The sequence below is a fragment of the Podarcis muralis genome, chromosome 5, assembly GCF_964188315.1.
Source record: "Podarcis muralis chromosome 5, rPodMur119.hap1.1, whole genome shotgun sequence".
Taxonomy (NCBI): domain Eukaryota; kingdom Metazoa; phylum Chordata; class Lepidosauria; order Squamata; family Lacertidae; genus Podarcis; species Podarcis muralis.
Genome location: NC_135659.1, coordinates 56,408,974 through 56,431,886, shown reverse-complemented (window position 1 = coordinate 56,431,886; position 22,913 = coordinate 56,408,974). Strand labels below are relative to the sequence as shown.

General features: G+C 43.1%; 1 protein-coding gene across 1 annotated transcript; it reads right to left on the bottom strand.

The window, feature by feature from the left end:
- Positions 1–3,482: 3,482 nt before the first annotated feature.
- Positions 3,483–17,316, bottom strand: LOC114599232 (green-sensitive opsin). Its single transcript, XM_028734058.2, has 5 exons — positions 16,956–17,316; positions 10,593–10,761; positions 5,555–5,720; positions 4,186–4,425; positions 3,483–3,661 (listed from the first exon to the last, which is right to left on the bottom strand). The coding sequence occupies exons 1-5, from the start codon at positions 17,314–17,316 to the stop codon at positions 3,530–3,532; spliced, it is 1,068 nt and encodes a 355-aa protein (XP_028589891.1). The 3' UTR covers positions 3,483–3,529.
- Positions 17,317–22,913: the final 5,597 nt, after the last annotated feature.

Below are 22,913 nucleotides of genomic sequence, written 5' to 3'. Positions count from 1 at the left end.
TGTAGGGCAAATAAGAGTTTCCTAACAACTCCCAGCATCCTTAACAAACTACAGTTTCTGGGATTATCTGTTTAGAATGTTATGGTACTGCTTGAAATGTGTACAGCAGATGGGGCCTCTTTCTTTACTGACATGAGCTGCTTTGCAAGACAATAATTGTCTGGAAAGGGGTATAAAAAACAAACAACAAAATAAAGGGAAAAAATGTTATTTCTTGACATGCATAGAAAAGAGGCAAACATTCTCCTCCTTTGTACTGCTGCTGTTTATTCTTTTCTCTCTCTCTTTCCAATCTCTACTTTCCAACTTTACAAAGTCATCACTGATATAAGTTATTTATAAAATATGTACAGAAAATTGCCACAGTAGTCATTCCGCCCTTTATAGTCCGTTCGGCTCATAAACCAAATGTCATAGCAAAAGACGCTTCCTCTGCCCTGGGGGTGGGACGGGAGGGATAAAGAGCTTGTTGTCAAACAAAAAAACCAGAAAGATTTCAAAGCCTGCAAGCAAATATTTACAGGTTTCAAGACAAAAAGCTATCTATGGTGCCATTTTGAGGATATAGAGGTTTGTGCAAGACTCAGAACTCTGTACAGTTCCATTTGTTATAATGATTTATCAGTGATATGTATGTTGATTTCCATCATCCATACACTTACAGCAAGAATGCACAACTCAGATGACTTTGCATTCATTTTCTTGTACTTAGAAAAGAGTGAAAGAGACAGTTCTGGATTCATTGCTCCATGTTTTATCGATACAAATGGATGCCTTGAAAATAGCCCCTGAATCTTGTGCAACTTCAGAAACACACTGAATACCTTCCAGAAAGAGAAAAATTCAGTTCAATAATCCTTTGAAGCTTTCATAATTTGCATACAACGTGTGCCTTCAAGAGGATTCAGAATACAAAGAAGCTAGGCGTGTCATCTTTGGGTCCAGCTGGAATGGACTCTGGAACCTGCCCCCCACCACAAGGAAAATACAAATATGAAGTGTGTTTCTTCCTCCTAGAAACAATGTGTTTGTGCATTCTAATAGGATTCAGTGAGTAACAAACATCTTGAGTGAAGATGATGTCTTTAATCAGTCAGTAAAGCAAGTTAAGCACGGATAGTGACAAAGGGCAAAGCTACCTGTCTTCTTGGTTTTTATGGCAATACTTTTACTTTGTTGTTGTTTTCTTTTCTTTTACTTTGGGTGGCATCTAGGCTGGCTGGAAAGAGACGTGTAGGCCTCCAGCAACCCTGCCACCTTCCCTTCCTTTCCTTTCCCCATTTTTATAGTAAAATAAGGTGAAGTAGCTGGAGGCCAGTACTTTGCTTTCCAGCCTCTCTTGTCTAAAACTCTGTGGGGGGGACCTGGCCTGGTAAGCTTGGGTGATGCTACCATGTCTGTGTGTTGTGTTTGTTGTGTTATTTGTTGTAAGATGCTTGTTTTTGTTTTCTTTGGGGGTACCTTGTCTTTTGAGGCAGAAGTGTCTTGCCTGTTGTTGTTTTTTAGTGTGTGTGTGTGTGTGTGTGTGTGTGTGTGTGTGTGTGTGTGTTACCTGTTTTGGGGTGTGAGCAATTTGTCTGTTTATTGGGGGGCTGCCTGTTTTTTGTTCGTTCGGGCTAGATGCTTTGCCTTTTTTTAGTTTCTCACACAAATAACCAGGCTGGTTCCCAAAACAGCCATTTTGTCATGGTATCCATGACTTTATCAAATTGCCACGTGTGCCTTTGGTCCCAGAAAGGTTGGGAGACCCTGAACTAAAAGCAACTATCCAGAAACAAAGTGTTGTTCCATTGGGTTAAATGCAACCACTGTGATAATTCACCCTTTCCCCTCCTTTCCTCCCTTCCAGCAGACTTTGGTGAACATGTGGAAAGCTGAACCTACAGCTCAGGTGGTTGTTCCAATCTTTGTCCTCAAAGCACACAGAAAGCAAATCATACCATTCCTTAGCTGTAACCACTGTTGAATGAAATGCAGAAATTGCTTCTTGATCTGATATCCTAGCCTTCCCTTGTGCTGCATAGTTTAGTTCCATGGTGAAGTGGTAAAAAGTATGGATGGATAAGTCTGTTTCTGCTCCATTTTAGTAACACATGCATTCCTTCATAAATTCATTCATAAATCACATGTGATCCATTTCTGCATCAATTTGCATTTTAAAAACCTGCACGAAAGTTCACATATAACCTTTTTTTCACAAGACACACATTTCTGGATACATTTCAACCTTAAATAGGCATTTTTAAACACATTCTGGTATATATTTTTCTCTGGGTTTCGTTTTTAGTGAACAACTGCATCTCAAAATCTGGAGAAGTGTTAAAACCTAAGAATAACTGCATTCTGTAAGCAGAAGCTATTACAGTAAGCCCGCAACTTACATGGGGGTTGCATTTCGGGGATAGCACCTAAAGTCAAAATCGCATATAGTCAAAACACATTGGGCGCAATTTATTTATTTATTTATTTATTTATTTATTTATTTAAAAATGCCAAGTGTGCAAAGATAAATGCACCCAAGTTAAATGTACATAAGTCGTGGGCTTACTGCATTTGTTCATTTAAAAAAACTCAGTACCTAGAAATGAACCTGTGTGGCCCCTTAACTGATCTAGCAATCTTCCTATAAGAACGGTAGCCGGGAGCTGCTGATTCCTAATGTCAGTCTCAATACGGACATCTTCTCTGGCTTTGTTTCAAATGGAGGCAGTTGCACACAGCACTTAAAGCATTAAGCATTGCTAAGAAGGCAGAGCTGAGCTGCGTGCCAAGCTTCACCATTTTGGCCAAATACCACACCCCTGCACTGTCATGCACATTTGTTTGACCAAGTTTGACCCCAGTGTGGCTTGACCTAACAAGTCAGTTCCCGCCGCCCCCGCCATCATCAGCATCCAGTGACATGGAGAACATTTTATTTCCTTTTCTTTGTCTGTGCAAGTGAGCAGACAAGCTTTGTTTTGACTGTGTGTCAAGTGGGGAGGTGTGAGTCGACAGGGCCTTTGTACAAACTGCAGTTCTCATGTACAAACAACACAAATAAATGTGATGAGGAGCATATCCATTTCCACAAATGTGTGCTGAATACATAGAATCATAGAATCATAAAGTTGGAAGGGTCCATCTACAGAGTCATCTAGTGTCGTCCCCCCCCCCCCCCCCCGCAATGCTGAAATCTTTTGCCCAACGTGGGGCTTGAACCCAGGACCCTGAGATTAGAGTCTGATGCTGTACCAGCTGAGCTATCCCAGGTGTCATGGACAGGTATTTGCCCAGAGGGATGCTTGCACAAATGGTTATAGGATGCACATAACTATTGCAGAGAGGGAATTACATAGATTACAAGTAGATACCATCAAAAGGGTTATGCTAGACTGTGCACTCCTGTATGTGTGTGGCATACAACACTTGTGCATAAAAGAAAAATTGGGTAAGAGGAACTCATAAACCAGAGCTCAATTGAGTGAGCCCATTTCCATTTCCTGGTCCCAAAGTGTGGCAGGTCACCAAAGGTCAAACTGTCCATAGCCTATGCAGGTGACACTTGGCTGGAGGAGATAGAGGATACCTCAGTTTTGCTTTGGGATACAGTTGATGAGACATCATCGTCCCCAAAGGGGTTCTTGCCACAGCAGATTGTGGTGATCATGCAATTACGGAACTGGAAAGAGAAAAAGAGAACAGAGATGCTCTGGAACAATTAATGTGTACCACACAGTCAGAGAAGCTCAGCTGCAAGGGAGATATTCTGGTAGAAAGCAGAGGGTCTCTGCATGCCTCGTTGGGCTGTCAACTCTAGGCATATTAACCGTCATCACAAATATGTGTTTTCAGAGAAGCAACTCAATGGCAGTATGACATTTCAAGTAACTCTAGGTAGCAGAATAAGATACACTATTGCATCTACTTGGACTTTGGACTTGGTTAGCAGGAATTGACATTAACTGATAGCCACTGAGATTTAGTTTTTATGTTCCACCTTTGACACAGACATTTATCAAGAGGGCTATATTAACATTCAAAACTGTAATGTCCGAAACCTGCAAATGAGGACTTCTAACACCACCTGGGGTTGAGGTTATTATTTAAGAGAGGCATATGCAGTGTTTTAAGTTCATAGAAGGTGGGAATGGAGTCTATTGGAGGGGAAGTCAGGTTCATTTCCCAATTCGGGGGGAATCTCACCTGTTTGTTCATGAGGACATAGATGATGGGATTGTAGAGGGACGAGCTCTTTGAGAAGAAGGCAGGCACTGACATGAGCGTAGCAGAAAAGTCTGCCCCTTTGTTGGTGAAGATCCAGAATGCCACCACGGCATAGGGGGTCCAGGCAAGCATAAAACCTAGCACCATCAAGATCACCATGCGGGTAACTTCCTTCTCTGCCTTTTGGGTGCTTGCAGACTCTTGCTGCTGAGCAGCTGCCTAGGGGTACAAGAGAAGACAGTTACTCAAAAGGGCTCTCTCCAGCCAAGCAGCTATGGAGCTATTTCAACATCACCCTCAGAGTTGAGTTGCAGTTGCCTTGAACATCAGAAGAAGGCAGTAGACTGTTGTCCTCCAGTAGCCAAAACAGGACTGGCAAATGAAGGCTGTTCCATCATTTGTCCTTCTCTGCAGGGAAGTGGATGTTGGTGCTCATATCTTCTCTTTCCCCACTCCAGATTCCATTTGTTCAGGCAACCAGAAGAAGTCTATCTGCTGGTTTCTCCCTTTGGTTAAGGCAAGTGGAAGCTGTGGCTGTGAACTGGTCCCAATCCCCACTTCCTTTGGTTTGGGGGAGGTAAGTTCTCTGAGATATCTCCTATATTCTTCCAGTCGTCAAAACAAGTGGTGGGAAAATGAGTTTCAAACATTTCCTCATGTAAGAGGCTAATGTCTGAATTGGCCCTTCCAGGAGACCAGAGGCCTAGAATAGTTGGGGCTCAGATCACATTCACACCACGCTTTATGATACCACTTTAAACAGTCCTGGCTTCCCACAAAGATTTTGGGAGCTGTCGTCTGCTAAGGGTTCTGAGAGTTATTTGAAGACCCCTATTCTCCTCTCAGAGCTACAATTTCCAGAGTGGTTTAACAGTCAATCCTGTTTCACAGGGAGTTCTATGAACTGTAGCTCTGTGGGGAGAAATCGGGGTCTCCTAAAAACTCTCCCATAATTCTTTGGGGGAAGCCATGGGTGTCTAAAGTGATATAATATTGATTTATATGTGTGGTGTGAATGTGGCCTGAGAAGCAACAAAACAGACCAGGTGCACCTATAAAGTTGTCCCCAATTCAGAGACCCTTGTGGATATGCAAATTCCACTCTTACATATTACAAATCACTTGTGATCTTGCCTATTCAAAGTGTGTAGCCTTTCCATTTTGTCTCCCTTATAGAGCCTCCATAAAACCTAGATGCATATATAGCACTGAAGTCATGCCCAGCTATCTCTATGACCACCCATCAAGGTGGAACTAGCCTGCAGCATCCCTGAGACAGTCCAGTGTACACCCCATTGCTCTTGGCCTCTGCCTCCTCATACCTTGAGTGTGGAGGGAGATACACTACCTCTCGGACTTTGCATATGAGCCGCCCATAGGAAAAGAAGATGACCACCACGGGGATAACGAAGTGGATGACAAACATATAGACAACGTAGGACTCGTTGTGGTAATCAGGGTTGAGGGTGTAGTAGTCTGGGCCACAGGAACACTGCATCCCCTCAGGTATATATCTGTGAACAACAAAAACAAGTCAGTAAAGATGTTTATCTTACACAAAGCCTTTGGATCAGTACAAGAGTCACTGGCTCAAGTAGAGTTGTGGCCACCAAATTTCACCTATAAGTCAAATTGTCAGCTAAATTTGGAGGTTCTTTCTGAGGTGAAACTTCTGAGGGTTTCAAAGGAAGCACAAAGAATGTAGTTAAAACTAGCAACTTTTCTCAGAGCAACTGCACACCTCCCTAAGTAGCCATTAACTAAATTTCAACATTAAAGTGGAGGCGCTCACTTATCTGCAGCCTCTAAGAAGTTCTGAGGGAAGCAAGAAAGCCTGAAAATTGTTTCAGGATGATTCCACTGATTCCCAGTTGATAGCATTAACTGAAGTCATTATAATTCCAGAATATCTTTCTGTGAAGTTTTTCTAGCAGTTTCCTGTCTTTGCACTCCCTTCTACATCTCCCTTCAACAGTTCAGCTAATGCACCAGAGACTCTTGCAGCATTCCATAGTCGCTCTCGACCTGGTCTCAGACCTGTTCACCCACTATCCTTTAGTGTGAACGTTTGAGCTCCACTTTCAGCACACAGTTCTTTCCAGGCACTTCCATCCGATCCAGAGAAGTCCTGGGCTATATTCATTGTAGGCTAATAAGGGACCATAGTGTTTTTCTGGAAGATTGCTCACCTGGTGCCTCTCTCCGAGATCAGTTGTGTCTCCAGAATTTTTGGGCAGGAGATGATTTGACAAAGGAGGTACAGTGGTACCTTGGGTTAAGAACTTAATTCGTTCCGGAGGTCCGTTCTTAACCTGAAACTGTTCTTAACCTGAGACACCACTTTAGCTAATGGGGCCTCCCGCTGCCACCGTGTGATTTCTGTTCTCATCCTGAGGTAAAGTTCTTAACCAGAGGTATTATTTCCGGGTTAGCAGAGTCTGTAACCTGAAGCGTCTGTAACCCGAGGTACCACTGTACATCCAGTGATATATAACCACCTCTTGCTTACTCTAAAGCAAGAGTGGGCAACCTTTTTCTGTCAAAAACCACATTCCCTTGAGGCGGATCTGTGCAGGTCCACATGCTATTGGTAGGTGGAACCAAAACCAGTAGCCGGCAGAGTCAGAACTGAAACAGGTTTAGGGAGCACAGAGGAAAAGAGAGGAAGGAAATTCCTGTTACGTAGGGGGATTTCATTAGCCATGCACATATGCTACACTGAATTTCACCAGTATAAGTTACATGTGTTTTATCTCTTTCTAGCTAGTGTTGATTTTAGACATCTTTGAATGTTTTTAAATGCCTGCTTTTAACTGTTTTTATCAAGAATTTTTATGTTTTATTTATAGGGTGGTACAATCAAGTGGTATAGAAAAATTTGCTAAATAAATACATTGAATGAATGAAAAAATAGAAAAAGAATAGAAAACAGGCAAATCTGATCTAGTCATCAACTGAAAGTCTTATGATTAATTAAAATGTCTAGGGAACACTGCCATATTCAAGCAATGACACTACATGCAGGGATCACCGGCTTTCTTCTCTGGGGGACCCGGTGCTTCCTGCTCCCAGTCTCACAAGGACAATGCCATGCCATCATGTATATTCACTTGGAAGGAGGCAACAAATGAGCTGAACACATTCCCAATGCGCTCCAAGCCGGCATGTTGCAGTTGGATGTATAACATCAGTTTGTTGTGACGCCCGCTGCCTCCCACGGGGAACTATCGATTTAGTCTAATCTCTGCGCAGCTGAGTGCGTGTGGTTGAACTTGTCAGACACCTGATCGCGTTGTGGCAAGCAGATGAGGAAGGGAACAGAGATTATGTGGGTCCTTGAGGGCACTGCTAACTCTAAGGAGTCTGTAATTTGCAGCTGCCGAAGGAAGTGGAGGAGGGGAGTATCAAAGTGCCCATTTGCCAGGCCCTTATACCTAAGTAGCACACAGCTAAGTTGTAAATAGAATTATAAACAATGCTTTGGAAGCAGAGCTCCGGAAGCCTAGTCTTAAGTGTTCACTTCAGCTGCATGTAACATAGTATGTAATAATAAGAGAGCATGCTAGAGCAGTGTTTCCCAACCTTGGGCCTCCAGCTGTTTTTGGACTACAACTCCCATCATCCCTAGCTAGCAAGACCAGTGGTCAGGGATGATGGGAATTGTAGTTCAAAAACAGCTGGAGGCCCAAGGTTGGGAAACACTGTGCTAGAGCATTACTGCTTGATAAAGCACTAATATATTAAATACTGATACTTTCCACTTGTACGTATGGCAGAAGTCTGTTGACCTGAACACCATTAGCACTCCATGAAAATTACAAAAATTCACCAGTATGTCCAGGACTGCAGTTAAGATTTACCACCAATGGGGGGACAAAGGGGCAGTTCCCCCGGGCCAAAAATTCTTAGAGGCACAAAATTTCAACACCCACTGCTGCCTCAATACAGCTATGTGATTCCATCGCTGGGGTCCGTTGAAAATGTCTTCTCCATGGGAACCAAGAAGTGACCTCTCCAGACAACTGAACAACTTATCTTTTCTTATCTCTGTGGCTGCAGTCTCCTGGGTGGTGCAGATGCCATTAGGCAGATGAACACATACATATTCTGCCAGGTCCCGTCTCGTCCCCCGTCCCCCCGCATGGCCCTGGGTACTGGCAACCCACGCTAGGCCGCTGCAACCAATGGTGAGGTTTTTCGGTAATGGCTACTGATTTTGTGTTTCCATATACTAAGGACCAGGAATGGTCAGGTGTAGAAGAAAACTGTTCAGCTTAGATTTGGGGGGGGGGGCACACAAACTATTGCCTTTTTTCAAAAAGGGCTTGAATTTGTGTTTCTCGAACAGCAGGCATCCAATGCCCCATGGCAAACTGCTTTTGAAACGGAGATGAAATTCCAAAGGTATTTGTGATGCAGCATAAAGGCTGCTGTTCAAAGGGGGGAAAGTCAAGCATCTTGCTGGGCACCCCTTGGGCATGTCTACATGCTCTCTGTGGATCCTGACCATTGTGTGTGGAGAAAAAGATTAGGTGTGTGAGTCACTGCTTTTACTTTGCTGGTGCAAACCTTGGATTTGGGAAGCTAAATGGAAGCCGTGGGGAATATTTCTGTGTTGGAAGGCTGGAAATGGAGATACTGAATAGACAGCTTTCTATGGTAGAGAAATCCCCTGTCTTTCCATTGAACTGTAAGCATATACTAGGCCAATTCACGATGCCCGGCATGGTGACCCAATGCAGATTATCACCCAGCTCCTTCCCATTATTGCTGTTCAGAAGTAAATGGCAATTGATTAAGCACCGCATCTGAAAAGCATGACCTCAGCTTACTTGCACATGGAAACCCACAGACTTTGAGAATGACACAAATGCATAGGGATCTACTGAATGGTTCAGGGCTGTTAAAATGGGACTCACCATCTTTTCGTTAAAGCTAAGGTTAATTTGTAGCAGCTGCTGGAGTAGAAAGAGATGGTCTCTGTGTGCACGTGTGCTTAAAAGAGATGCTGTGTGTGTGCCCGGGCACATGTGCAAGCATGCATGCACAAATGTGCCTCGGGCACTCCAGAAGAGAAAGCAGCTGTTAAATGGAGCACAGCAGGTGGGACATGGCATTAGACAATTGCATTACAAGCAGCCAGCACTTCCACTAAACTCTCAGCTTAGTACAGAGAATCTCTCCTCTCCCAGGCGCTTCACCCCCTTCACTTAAGGGCTTTGGCTTCTCAGACTAAATAGTGTAAAGTTTCGAAGACTCCGGGTGACTTGTGAAGACCTCATATAACCAATTTTACAGCATGCCAAACTGACTTTGCCCTTATCCACTCAACTCACCCACATTCTCACTGCATGAATGAGTGGGCCTGAAATTAGAGAATTAATGGTTCTACTGAGAATGATGCCTCAAACTGAGATTGTCTGCCATGATGAGTGAGACCCCATGGAGATATTTAATAATAATAATAATTTTATTATTTATCCCCCGCCCATCTGGCTGGGTTACCTCTCCAGCCACACTGGGCGGCTTCCAACGCATATAAAAACATAATAAAAGTCAAACATTAAAAACTTCCTGATACAGGGCTGCCTTCAGATATCTTCTAAAAGTTGTGTAGTTCTTTATCTCCTTGACATCTGATGGGAGGGCATTCCATAGGGAGGAAAATATTTGGAAGTTGATGTCAGAAATTGATAGAATCATCATACAACAGGTCCCCAGATTAATCTGGAACAGGGTGATTTCATCATCTCTATGATGAACTTTTGCCAGAATGCATGGAAATGCATTCAAATTTACTCATTCTTATGTGAATATAAGGAAATTGCACATAAAGGCTTATATGTGCAGTCATTACCAAAATTTTCATTCAATTCTGCTTTCATATCTGATATTGTACCATACTCCAAGTGCCAGCCTTGGTAAGTACCGTATTTTTTGCTCTATAGGACACACTTTTTCCCCTCCAAAAATGAAGGGGAAATGTGTGTGCGTCCTATGGAGCGAATGCAGGGGGGAGGCAGGCAGGAAAAGCCCCCAAAAGCCGCACACAAGCTCCGCACGGCTCTTGTGGACTTTTCCTCAGGAGGGACAAGGGACTGACGCGGCCAGTCAGTCCCTTCTCCCTCCTCGTAGAAAAGCCCACAGGAGCCGCGTGCTCCTTAAAAGGTGCGCGGCTCCTGTGGGCTTTTGCAGGAGGTGGGGGTATTGCCATAAATGGGTAAATGGGATTGATGCCTATGAAAGGAGATCAAGTCTATAGCTGTTCCCATAATTACTTCTTAGCTAGTCAGTTCCTAACTACCGGTAATTGGATTTCAGTATTTAGTCAGTGCAACATAGTACTCCAGTGTTGTATATAATGCAAAACTATCATTTTTACTTACCTGGACCAACCAAAAAGGGGTGGACATGCACAGGATAGGGACATAACCCAAGTAAAAGCAATGCCCATCAAGGCATGGGAGGAAGAGAAGCGGAAGTTTCCCATTGGTTTACAGACCACGATATAGCGCTCTATGGCAAGAACAACCAGTGACCAGAGAGCAACTTGACCTGCAAGTAATAAGGGGGAGAGAAAAACACAAAGCAATGAAATGCAATTAATGTATATAGGTTGGTTGGATGCCCTTTGTGAGGGTTTGCCTAATTCAGGTCTTTTTAAGATAGCACAGAAGCATGATGTGCTGGTTTCAGTGAAGGATGGGGAATCAGGAGCCTCGTAGTTTACATTACATCATCTGAGTCCACATTTAATGGAAGATGGTCTGCAAGACCTGTGGTGCACGGCATGGCGATGCAAAAGCTCCTGACAAAATGCCAACAGTGGTACAAGTATTATCATCCTTTGATTGTGTACATGAGCATATGGGCCTATTAATCTCTTTATCAAATGTAATCAAAACTCAGGGGATTATCTGAGCCTAGGCTGTGCCTTAAGCCTATTAAGGCCCCCAGCATGTGATTATCCAGTGATAAGTATGCAGGGTTTCATGTTGGAAAGGCAGCTGCCGCTTTTATATCTAGACTGTTCTTTTCACTCTCCATTTGAAATATAACATGATTTCCTCTCCCCCCCCCCCACCCGAGATGGTATCTCACTTACAGTGTTGTTTTCCTGTGGACCTAGGACAAGTTTTTGTCTTAAGTGTAAAGTGATGCTTCACAATTTCCTGTTGCGTCATGAACATGCATGTGCCTTGTTTTGTAATTATTTAAATATACACACATCCTTTTCATATAATCCTATTGGGACCTTATAATCACCATTTGGATTATTCTCTTGATGTAGGGAATGCTTGTCAATGCTCATTTATAAACAACTCATTTATTTCAAAGCAAGAGAGAATGTGAGGGCGGGTGCACATCAGGAAATTCTGGGGCAAGTTTGATGCATTAAACAGAAGTGTAGAATGTGGTCAAAAATTGAGGCTTAACTGCAGCACTAAAATGGGAGCTTTCTCATTTCTTACTAAGGATTTAGTCTGCTCCAGTTCTTTGGCTCCAGCTCTTTTTATTTTGGTTTATCCCTCCTTGTGTGATGAGATGTCCCACATTACCAACCAACAAACAAGGCACACCACAACCATTACCAACTGATAGTGAAGATTTCGCTAGGGTTCAAGCCAACTAAAACTCATGAGAAGGTTGCTCATTCAGTGGGTGAGTAAAGACAACATGTACTGATTCTGCTTTGAAATGCATTGGGGGAGGCGGGGGGCCCTCAAATCTCAGTTACATTTCTGGGACTCGTGAATCCGCTCCAGATTCCAGTTTGGCTACTACAGCACATAGCCAGAAGCGCAACAAATGCTGACATGTTGTGAAAGGGAATTACTTTTGCCTTGGAATCCTGCAGTACTGAAAGAGAAAACCCGTCTGTGTAGCCAGTAACAGCCTTGCAATCACCCCTGTTCACTACATGGACAAGGAAGGAGGGCTATCATCAGATGTGCTAAATGCAGCTCCTAAAGAAACACATGGAACCCTTTGAAGTTGCACATTTATTATTGCAGAGATTTTTTTACCCAGCTCAAGCTAGAAACAAGTGACTTTTCTTTTCTTGATGCTCTTAATGTCACTTCTTTAGTCTCAGAGCTCCTACTAGGTGTCTCTTTGAGCCCATTCTTCTTCACAAAAATACTGATAGAAGCCCCAGGCTATATTATCTTATTTCCCTTTTTCTGTTGTTGTTTTTTGGGGATGGTTTGTGCAGAGCATTGAAGATGACTTCTAACTGCTTCGCCATTCTCACAGCACAACTAAAGATGCCAATAAACTTTGCCAAACTTGGAACCCAAAAAGGACTTCAGTAGCACAAAGAAGAGGTGAATCTTCTCTGGCTTGGATTAAACTATTAGCTGAGAGGACTTCCTGGCTTAACCCTGCTTAGAAGGGCTGCATCCTGGAAAATTGCTGGTGTGACATAAACATCTATCCCCTTCAAGGAACCCTCTTGCCCCATGGATCTCCTAATGAGAGAGGGCTTTTATCCCCAAAGCAGCAGTTTTTCCAGGTGCAGTCTTTGAAAGCAGCCAATATGCAAATAGAAGGAAACCCTTATCTCCATCTGTTTGCACAGAGACTACTTTCAAAGATTGCAGCTGTGGGGGAAATAGCAAATTCATATTGGATCTGAAATTAGGTGATCTGTTTCCTGATTACAGAGAGAATCATTTAGACTATTTCCAAACCAAATCAGCATGAACCAGATGGAGCTCTACCATCTATAGACACAATTAGGTTTGACCCACCAGGAGATCCAAGATTGGGATCTCCCACAGATTTTTCAAAGAACTAATAGCAGCTGGAGGATGGTGATCTGGTATATTTTTGCCTCCATGCAGATTCCCCAATAAAATTGCTCCCTTCCCCCAAGCTATTTTTCCTGTGGTGGAAATCATACGTGTTTCAAATGTTATTTTTATCAGCGTCTGGGAGTGTTTCTGTATAAAGAACATGGAATAAACCTTTTGAATACAAATAAATAAGGAAGATGTGGGGTGGCTATGTTTTTTCTCTCAGAGAGCAAATAGCATGTTGGATAGAGGGTGCTGATTTTTAGTTCAGAAAAACCACATGGAATTGGGTTGCAAGCCTCAATGCCAGTACTGCAGTCCCAATCTGAATGTTCCCACTAGGCAGGTATTCACTTTTTTCAAACGTTCACATGAAGCCTTGATCATGGCTCTCTCATATCATGTTTAGTTGTGCCCACAGGAATTGCTCCATGGCCTCACCCCATCTTGGAATGTGAGCTCACCTGAGAGCACTTGGGCTTCCCTTTGACTCCAGGAAGCAGGAAGATGCTACTGGCAGGTTGTTCAATGGCTCCCAACTGGAGCACCTTGGCTGTGCCTTGAATCCATTTGCTCATTCTTCTCTTGCTCTTGCCATGCTTTTCCTTGACTCTCTCTGTATCTTGCCACATCTCTTCCCTGCTCCCTGCCTGTTTACTGTTAGCTTCCATCTGTACCTATTATGCTATCTATGTCCTGGCTTTCCCCCTGAAACTCAATCCCTCTGAAACACACAAGACATGCTCCTCCCTGGCACAGCACCAATTTTTCTCCAAATGTCAACTGCCTTATCTCATTCCAAAACCATGATCATGGTTTGGACTGTTTATTTAAAAAAGGCTGGCATGTATAGCTTATCTTAGGGTATGTCCATGTTAGTTATTATTTTATCAGCTGATTGTGCTCCAGCTTTGCAGTAATATAGATTAAGCACAGATTTCACTTCTTCGCATTGAAATCAGTGAAATTTACAAGTCCCTACTCGTAACTAGATTATTTTTGTCTACGTAGAAAACAATTCATAGAATCATAGAATCATAGAGTTGGAATAGACCACAAGGGCCATCGAGTCCAACCCCCTGCCAAGCAGGAAACACCATCAGAGCACTCCTGACATATGGTTGTCAAGCCTCTGCTTAAAGACCTCCAAAGAAGGAGACTCCACCACACTCCTTGGCAGCAAATTCCACTGTCGAACAGCTCTTACTGTCAGGAAGTTCTTCCTAATGTTTAGGTGGAATCTTCTTTCTTGTAGTTTGGATCCATTGCTCCGTGTCCGCTTCTCTGGAGCAGCAGAAAACAGCCTTTCTCCCTCCTCTATAGGACATCCTTTTATATATTTGAACATGGCTATCATATCACCCCTTAACCTCCTCTTCTCCAGGCTAGACATGCCCAGCTCCCTTAGCCGTTCCTCATAAGGCATCGTTTCCAGGCCTTTGACCATTTTGGTTGCCCTCCTCTGGACACGTTCCAGTTTGTCAGTGTCCTTCTTGAACTGTGGTGATTTGAAACCTTCCGTTTTCAAGCCAAAACTTAGAGAGAATTGTGTGTTCAAGCATTAGCCATAATATTCTGAAAAAGCAATATATGATTAGCAGGCTGGTGTTTTCCTCTCAGGACCACACCAAGAAGTGAAGCACATGGCACAGCCCAGCTTGCTCCTGCAATTGCCCTTTTAAGTGATATAGAGGGAACCCAAGGCCAGGAAAAGCCCCCCAGACCATGTGGATTTTAAGGACCGTGTTCTACATGATTGCCTCCAATTCCCATAAGGAGCATCATGCAGATGTGCGCTGAGTGTTTTCTTTGGCAGTGTAGAGAATAATGCAGCACCAGCTGTGTCCTTTCAGAGCCTCTTTTGGAGATGTGTCCAGTGGAATAAGAAGTGACATTTTTCATCTATTTGAGCATTAGGCAAAATGTGAGAAATTTGCAGGACATGAGATACTTCTCAAGCAGAGGAAATAACAACACTGACTTGATTCATAATCTATTTAAGGGATAGGTTTTCATTTATCAATGGTAAATTTGCCTTCAGTTGAATACCTCCCCATTGCCTACCTGCATCTCCAAACATAAAGAATTGTATATATTTTATGGCATGCACATTGAAAATAAATGTGTGTTTTTATTTTTTGCACGCACACAGGCTTGACATAATAATAAAGATCGTAGAGATTTCCTCACCCTTATAGGGTTGCCATCCATCCAGAATTTCCCAGACATACCTGGAATACTGCAGTGTCCAGGCAAAAATTGATAAAATGTCTGGTGAGATCGAGATGTATGGCAACCCGTGTCATCAGTGTTGTTTTTGCCGATTTTCCTTTTTCAACAACTTTTGTGTCTGTATTTTACCTTTTTGAAATATGGCAACCCTAGTATATGTTAACTATATTAAAACTTGGCTTGGTTCAGCCCTGGAGTGATGTCAGTGTGGTTGTACTAGGCATGGGCTTTGTTCCATGTGCCCAAGTAGGAGCTGTTTTATCCCTGAAATATTCATTCCAGAGAGCAAGGGCCAAAGATTCAGCATTGCTTAGTTTGTGTTCTCTCCAGATGGCAGAGAAACAACAGAGCACATAGACTCCATAGGGAAATGGTTTCCATAGGGTAATAATGTTCTCTTGCAACTTGCAATGCAGAGAAGCAGTTCTTAAATGAACTCCAATACGTTTGCCAGAAGAGATACCCAATTCAATCTTATGCTGTTGGAAGCCTATGGGCTGGAGTCTCCTGTCAGCATATGGCAACATCTCCTACTGCAAGTTTAGTGCACTGGAATTTATTTGTTGGATCACTTCTCTTTCCATGTGAAACAATAATCTCCTGTCAGTAGGAATGCTTAAGTAAAACGTTCCTTGCAAACAGAAAGGATCTAGGGGGCACAACATTTTCTATTCATTCACTGGAACTGTGCCTTCCTTACTACAGGTGGAATTTCATATTTCCCTGAGGATGTTACACTGACATACACAAACCAGCCTCTACCAGATTTCCAGATTTCCATCTTCCATTTTTTGTTCAGATTTCCATCGTTTGAGACACAACCTACATGGAAACTGTCTCCATGTAGGAAACATCATGTGTTGATTACCGTACACAATGACTGCACACAGATATGTGTCGCAGTGTGTACAATGCTTTTCAGGTAGGAATTATGTCAAATGAGCAACCCCGAGTCTTTGAACCAATAGATACGATGAATAATGAAATATTTCAAATTTTTTGTAGTAATTATAGTTGAAACAAATAAAGGGGGATTCATATCTTCATGAAGCTGGCCACTAATTCAAATAAAAAATAATACATAAATGGGTCAGGATGGACAAAACTGTCCATTTTGGTTGCCTAAGTTTCTCAATCTTAAAATGAGTTTGGTACATTTTTGGAGCAATACGCTTTTCTTTTTAAAATCTTCATGAAAATTCATGAAGAACTTCTTCTAATAAACACATTTTTGTATGTATTTGACTAATGTACACATTTTTGCAAGCAATTTCCCCAATATAATTATTTTCACCAATATATGCATTTTATAGGCATTTCTCCCTAACGTACACATTTTGGTTGGTTGGAGAACTGCACTGCAAAATTCAGAGATGCACAAATTTCAAAGGATAACTGTGTTTTGGTTCACATATGCAAGATGTCCGATGATAAGTGAACCCAATGTAGGCAGCAGAAGCTGAGCCAGCCATGCAGCTTCTCCCCACCGTTTGGCTAGTCATGTGCCACTGCTTCCTTGCAATGCTTCCATAGCTCATTGCTAGAGCATCTGCAAAAGATCCTAGGTTCAATCCCCTGACATCTCCCAGTATGGCAGGGAATTTTGAGTCTGAACCCCCAGAGAACCACTGACAGACAATGAAGACAATACTGAGTTAAGAGGACCACTCCTTTAACTCGGTACAAAGTAGTGCTCACTACACCCCTCATGGATCTTACCTCCCAGTGTTGCAAAGAAGCCCTCAATGGCACAGCCGATGGGACCAAATATGAAGTAGCCATTCCAGGCTGTGTAGAAGGTGACCGTGAAGCCAAAGCAGGCCATGAAGAGGTCTGCTACCGCCAGGTTAACCAGGATATAGTTGAGCGGCTGTCGTAGCTTCTTATGTTTGAAGGTCACAAGGAGGGTGAGGAGGTTGATGGGCAGCCCAGTGGAGATGAGGAAGAAGATGTAGCAGCACACCATTTTGTACTTCCAGGGCTCCGCTAGGTAATACTGGGGATATTCAAAGGGGCTCCGCACCAGCCCTGTCTTGTTGGAAAGAGGCACATAAAAATTGATACCTTCTGTTCCATTCATGATTCACTTATTTAATCAACTGCTTCTTTTGGTTTTAGGGTTGTCTTTTTTGTTTGGTTTTTAAGTCAAATCGATTTGGGGTTCCCGCCCCCCAACTTTGATTATTTTTCTACGAACTCTAAAAAAAATAGCAAATCCCCTAAGGGAATGCAGGGCTGGTGCGTCTGCCGTCATCTATGTCCCGGGGCTGGCGCAGCCAGGATCCAAAGGGGGTTTTTATACCCTCTGCCCAGTCCTGCTGGAGGGAGAGGAAGGAGCGGGGAGGGGAGAGGAGGATTAGGGTCTAGGCTAACTTTATATGACAAGGGCAATGGGATTGAGAGGGGCTGATGCTTTAAGCACCCTCTAAGCAGCTAGTTGGCCCCAAAACCTGCCCTAAGGCGTATTAGTTTCTACTAAGTGTTTAATATTATTTAAAGGGTTTGTTTTATTTAGAGATGAGGGGGACAGCTAGACTGGCAGGTAGTTGTCATAGAAGAATGTTAGATTTGTACCAAAATACAGAAAAGAAAAGAAAAATACACCCGTATGAAAGGATATAAAATTCCTTCCTTATGAAAATCAAACTGGTTGCAAACTTGCAAATCAAGAGAGAGAACTCCAGAGATAGTCAACAAGGTGCCTTCAGATGTTATTGGACTACCACTTTCATCATTCCCTCAACTTTGACAGCTGAGGAACACAGAAGAGAACTTCTAATGTGGACCTCAAAGTTTAGGCAAGTTCATAACAAGACAGTGTTCTTAGAGTATCTTGAGCTGAGGATATTACCATATGCTATCTAGAAACAAAACAGGTTCAAATAATGGCATCACCTGAGAGAGAACCTTCTTGTTGGTGGTCCCCAGGCTGTGGAATGGCCTCTGCCCTGAGGTGTCTTGCACCACCAATGTATACTTTTTGACGATGGGTCACAATGCACTTCTTTACCCAGGTCTTTGGTTGAGTGTATGTCTTCCCACATTTCTGTACACTGCACCTCTGCTCTGTGTTGCTGTTTGTTATTCTGATATTGGCCGGCTTTTGGTTTTATTTTATGGTTTTTATTGCTCCTTGGACTAACTTCAACTGTGATATTTTTGTAACCCACCCTGGTGCCATTTGGTGGAGGGAAAGCTATAAGTATAAATAAATAAATTTGATAACACAGAGGGTGTGGTGGGAAGTGCTGAGGCTGCCAAATGGTTTTGAAACCCTGATTTGGGGCGAACATGGCAATTATTCTGTACCTTCAAAGGAATATATCTCTGGTAGAAAATCAGAAACCAGAATATGTTGGTACCCCAACCTTTTCTCACATACACTATGCTGCTGCTGCTGCTGCTGCTGTTTGGTTACATGTATATCACACCTTTCCTCTAATGAGTTCTGGGTGTCATACATGGTTCTTTGCATTCTGTCCTCCTAATGACACTGTGGTGTGGGTTAGTCTGAGACTGAGAATGGCCTAAGGTCACCTAGTGAGTTTCACAGTCAAATGGGGATTTGAACCTGAATCTACCAGGTTCCAGTCCAATACCCTATCCACCCTAGCTCTCCAGTTTTTGACTTTGTTTGTGCCAATACTTTGTGTTTATTTGATCCAAGGGGGGGTGGTATGTTCTTCACCTCTGTAGATGAGCTTTCCTCATGACCTACTTCAGCACTTCACAAAGTGTAGCTGGCAAGGGTCATCTATTTTCTTATTGGGGATCTTCTTTGCACTTTGTAATCTTACGCTTTGCCACTTAGCGTAATACCTTAGCCTAATTTAGCAGAAGTTGAATCTTAGATGGAAGACTATGGAAAGTATGTCAGAGATGGGCCGTGCTACAGATGCTTGAAGCACAGGGACAGGCCATCTGCCATGCTGTAGCTGTTCAAAGGTGCGAAACTTCATTACATGGAATCTGACATTTCTGGTACTATATTAATCATTCGGTTTCACACTGTCCTGACCGGGATTGCACTGTTAAAAAAAAAAAAAGGATAGCACTAGAATGTTAAGATTTCCTTTCCTTGGTCTAGTTCATTAATTTTTTCCTTTTCTTCTCTGTGAGCTCTGGGGTACCCAACCAAGCAGCCTGTGGAGCTTTTACAGAAAAGACCCTAAGCACCAATCCCTGGGATCAGAATACAGAAGCCCTACTCCAATCTCTCACACATGATGGAATTCTGGCGCACCCTTCACTGATTTGCAGGTAGTATTTTCCCCCAATGCAGTCTCAGTCATACGCTCTGAATGAAAGTAACAAGAAAGTTTGCTTTATGTCCCAACATAGAGGCAGGGCTCCATTTGGTATTCTGGCCATCTCTCTGGAAGCTTGAAGAAGGTCACTGGGTTCTTCCCCTGCCGCTCACCTTCCCTGCCCTGACAAAACTCCTCCTCAGGAAATGAGGTGCCAATCCATCACCATGCAGCTTTGCAGGGATTGGAGGGTTTTAGAAGCTCTTTGGCTGTTGCTTCTAATATCCTCTTGACAGGTTGCCACTAAATGTGCAAGAAGGAAAGTTATTCAATGGCTCTATGTGTGCGACACGTCCTCTTTTATCTGCCATAAGCATCTATGGAACATGCATCTAAGGAATCGGTGTCTGAGCAGTCCACAACTTTCAAGTTGGTTACCTTCCCAATTAACCAGAAACCTGTGGCTCAACCTTTCCATTTGTTGTTGTTTAGTCGTTTAATCGTGTCCGACTCTTCGTGACCCCATGGACCAGAGCACGCCAGGCACTCCTGTCTTCCACTGCCTCCTGCAGTTTGGTGAAACTCATGCTGGTAGCTTCGAGAACACTGTCCAACCATCTTGTCCTCTGTCGTCCCCTTCTCCTTGTGCCCTCCATCTTTCCCAACATCAGGGTCTTTTCCAGGGAGTCTTCTCTTCTCATGAGGTGGCCAAAGTATTGGCGTCTCAGCTTCAGGATCTGTCCTTCCAGTGAGCACTCAGGGCTGATTTCCTTCAGAATGGATACGTTTGATCTTCTTGCAGTCCATGGGACTCTCAAGAGTCTCCTCCAGCACCATAATTCAAAAGCAGCAATTCTTCGGCGATCAGCCTTCTTTAAGGTCCAGCTCTCACTTCCAGACATCACTACTGGGAAAACCATAGCTTTAACTATACGGACCTTTCCGTTAGATTGTGCCAAATTTCAAGAAAGCAGGAAACTTAACCCAAATAGTGGTGCAGATATACCATTCATTATTCAGATGGGCACTCACACCAATAGAATGGGGAGGGAGAGTAGCATCAAGAAGACAAGATACTCCCCAAAAAAGGGAAGGTTTGGAAATCGAGAAATTTATTGGGAAATATAGTGGCCCTGTGTGTCCTGGTGTTTCACCTTCTATGTGGGGGGGGGGGGAGAAACATGTTTTCAAGTAACTACTGCAATAAATTGAACAGAATCCTTTGGCCCCCAGTGATTACCAAACCTGGATACACCTTAGGCATTCTGGGTTTCCCAATAAACCTCTTCATTTTAAGCATCATTTTGAAGTGTTGTGGAAGTGTCAGCTTCCATTCTGAAAAAAATTGGTGGACTCCAGAAAAAAAATGAGTTTTGGTCTCTCCTAAACCTTGAAGCAAAATATGGGGCTATATCCATCTCTGCAGCTCCACTGGCACAACAGACATCTATGTGTGCAACTGAGAATCCTCTTCCTCTCCTGCCTCTTCTATTCACACCTAGGCACCCTCAAAACCAGTACTGGAGAGTTATGGAATGCTTTAGAGCAGATTTTGGGGGATGATAGGAAATGGAAGTCCCATTGCACCTGCAAAACTACACATAGAAAGCATTATATACAATCTAAATAATCTATGGATTTAGCAATCTATTTTGTCTATGATAGGCTCTGAAATTATCTTCACTAAAATGTCTAGCACGGGGGTGGCCAACTCTCCAAAGACTTCTTTCAGAATTAAAAACTGGCAGTGATCTACCCACATTTTGGGGGGTTCAGCTCAAAGTTGTTGAGCTTTTTTTTAGCCCCATTTTTAGGGGTTAAAAACAAAGCTTTGGGGGCTGGACTTCTGTTTTTGGGGGGGTTAAAGGTGAAGGACAAAGGTGTAAAGTCACTTTAAAAAGATAGCTATGGATGAAAACAGCAGCACAGAGAAAGCTCCATCTTCCCTTCCACAAATCAAACAACAATGGAGATCAGGGAAAGAGGGTGGCGAGGAGTCAGTTTTAGCAGCACTACGGAAAGGGAGCCAGAGATTGACCACGATCTACCAAAATCTCGCGGGGATCTACCAGTAGATCACGATCGACCTGTTGGACATCCCTGGTCTAGCACATTCAAGGATTGATGACATCCACGGCTTCTCACAGTGAATGAGGCCTGGTGTTGGCTGGGTGACCAGGCTGTGTGCATGGATAAAAGAAGGCAATGCCCTCATCCCATTAATATTAGGTACCAATGTACCTAATGTATGGATCTGCAATCCAATAGAAATCGTCAGGTTCCAAATGCAGTTCTTTAATGAGTCCACCACATCTAGGTCCACCTTTGGCAGGCACAAAATCTTAATTGACTGGGCTGGAATGCCTCTGCCTGTTTCACAACCCAGATTTTCAAACCACAATGTTCTTTTTACGATTTCTTTTCCCAGGGTACTGAAAGATATGAGAGGAAAGGAAAAACATGAGATGCTCTATAAAATTCCTAAGTATGTGTTGCAAAGTTAGGATTCCCTAAGTCTCAGGGGCTTCATTTCTACTTGCTACTTCAGTTTACCCCATAAAAGCCTAGTAAATTCACATCTGTGCAATTGAAAAGAAATAAACAGATGTAATTAACCCCAGCGAGCCTTTCCTGGCTCTCTAATTCAGTTTCAGGATTTCAGCCACAAACTGATCACAGTTTAACTCAGAAAAATGGTAGTAGAGAAGCTCGCTTTTTATGTCATCATGTATCCTTTCTGCGTTTCTCATCAGGAAGGATCTGTCATGGGACTTCATGCCACCAGCTTTTTATAGAAATCCAATTTAGTCTCATAATTTGTCGATGTGGGCTGTCACTGATATATGACATCAGACAGTCACAGCCCCCTGCAGATGACTTGCTAATATTCACAGCAGACTGAAAAGCTGAGCCCCAATAAAATAGCTTTAAAAAGAACTCATCATATGAATGTTTGCCCAAGTCCTGTGGCTTCATGCTGCTACTACTGCGTGCATATGAAGCCACAGACAGAGATCCTCAATGTTAGATTGTCCTGCAATGGCTCCAGCCTGCTAAAAATGTGTACCCATCAAATGTCCTGGAAAAATCAGGACATCTCATTTTTTTCTCTCACAACAGCACAGTGGCCATTTTGGGTGTTGTGATCTTGTGTGAGTTCCCCCCCCCAAAAAAAGTGGCTTTCTTGTGATCTCATGTGGCACCCCAAAACACATGTTTTAGGGCACTGTGCTCCCAAAAAAACCTGCTTTTTCAGGGGTGGCACAAAATTGCGTGAGATCATGGCACCCAAAATGGCTGCCGTGCTCTCATGAGGAAAAAATGGCATCCCAGAAGATGGAATTCTGGTTTCTGCCTTCGACATGTGGGAGGGTATGAAAAAGTAGAAGGGTTGCAGTTCTTACTCTGGTGTGTGTTTAAAATACTGCAA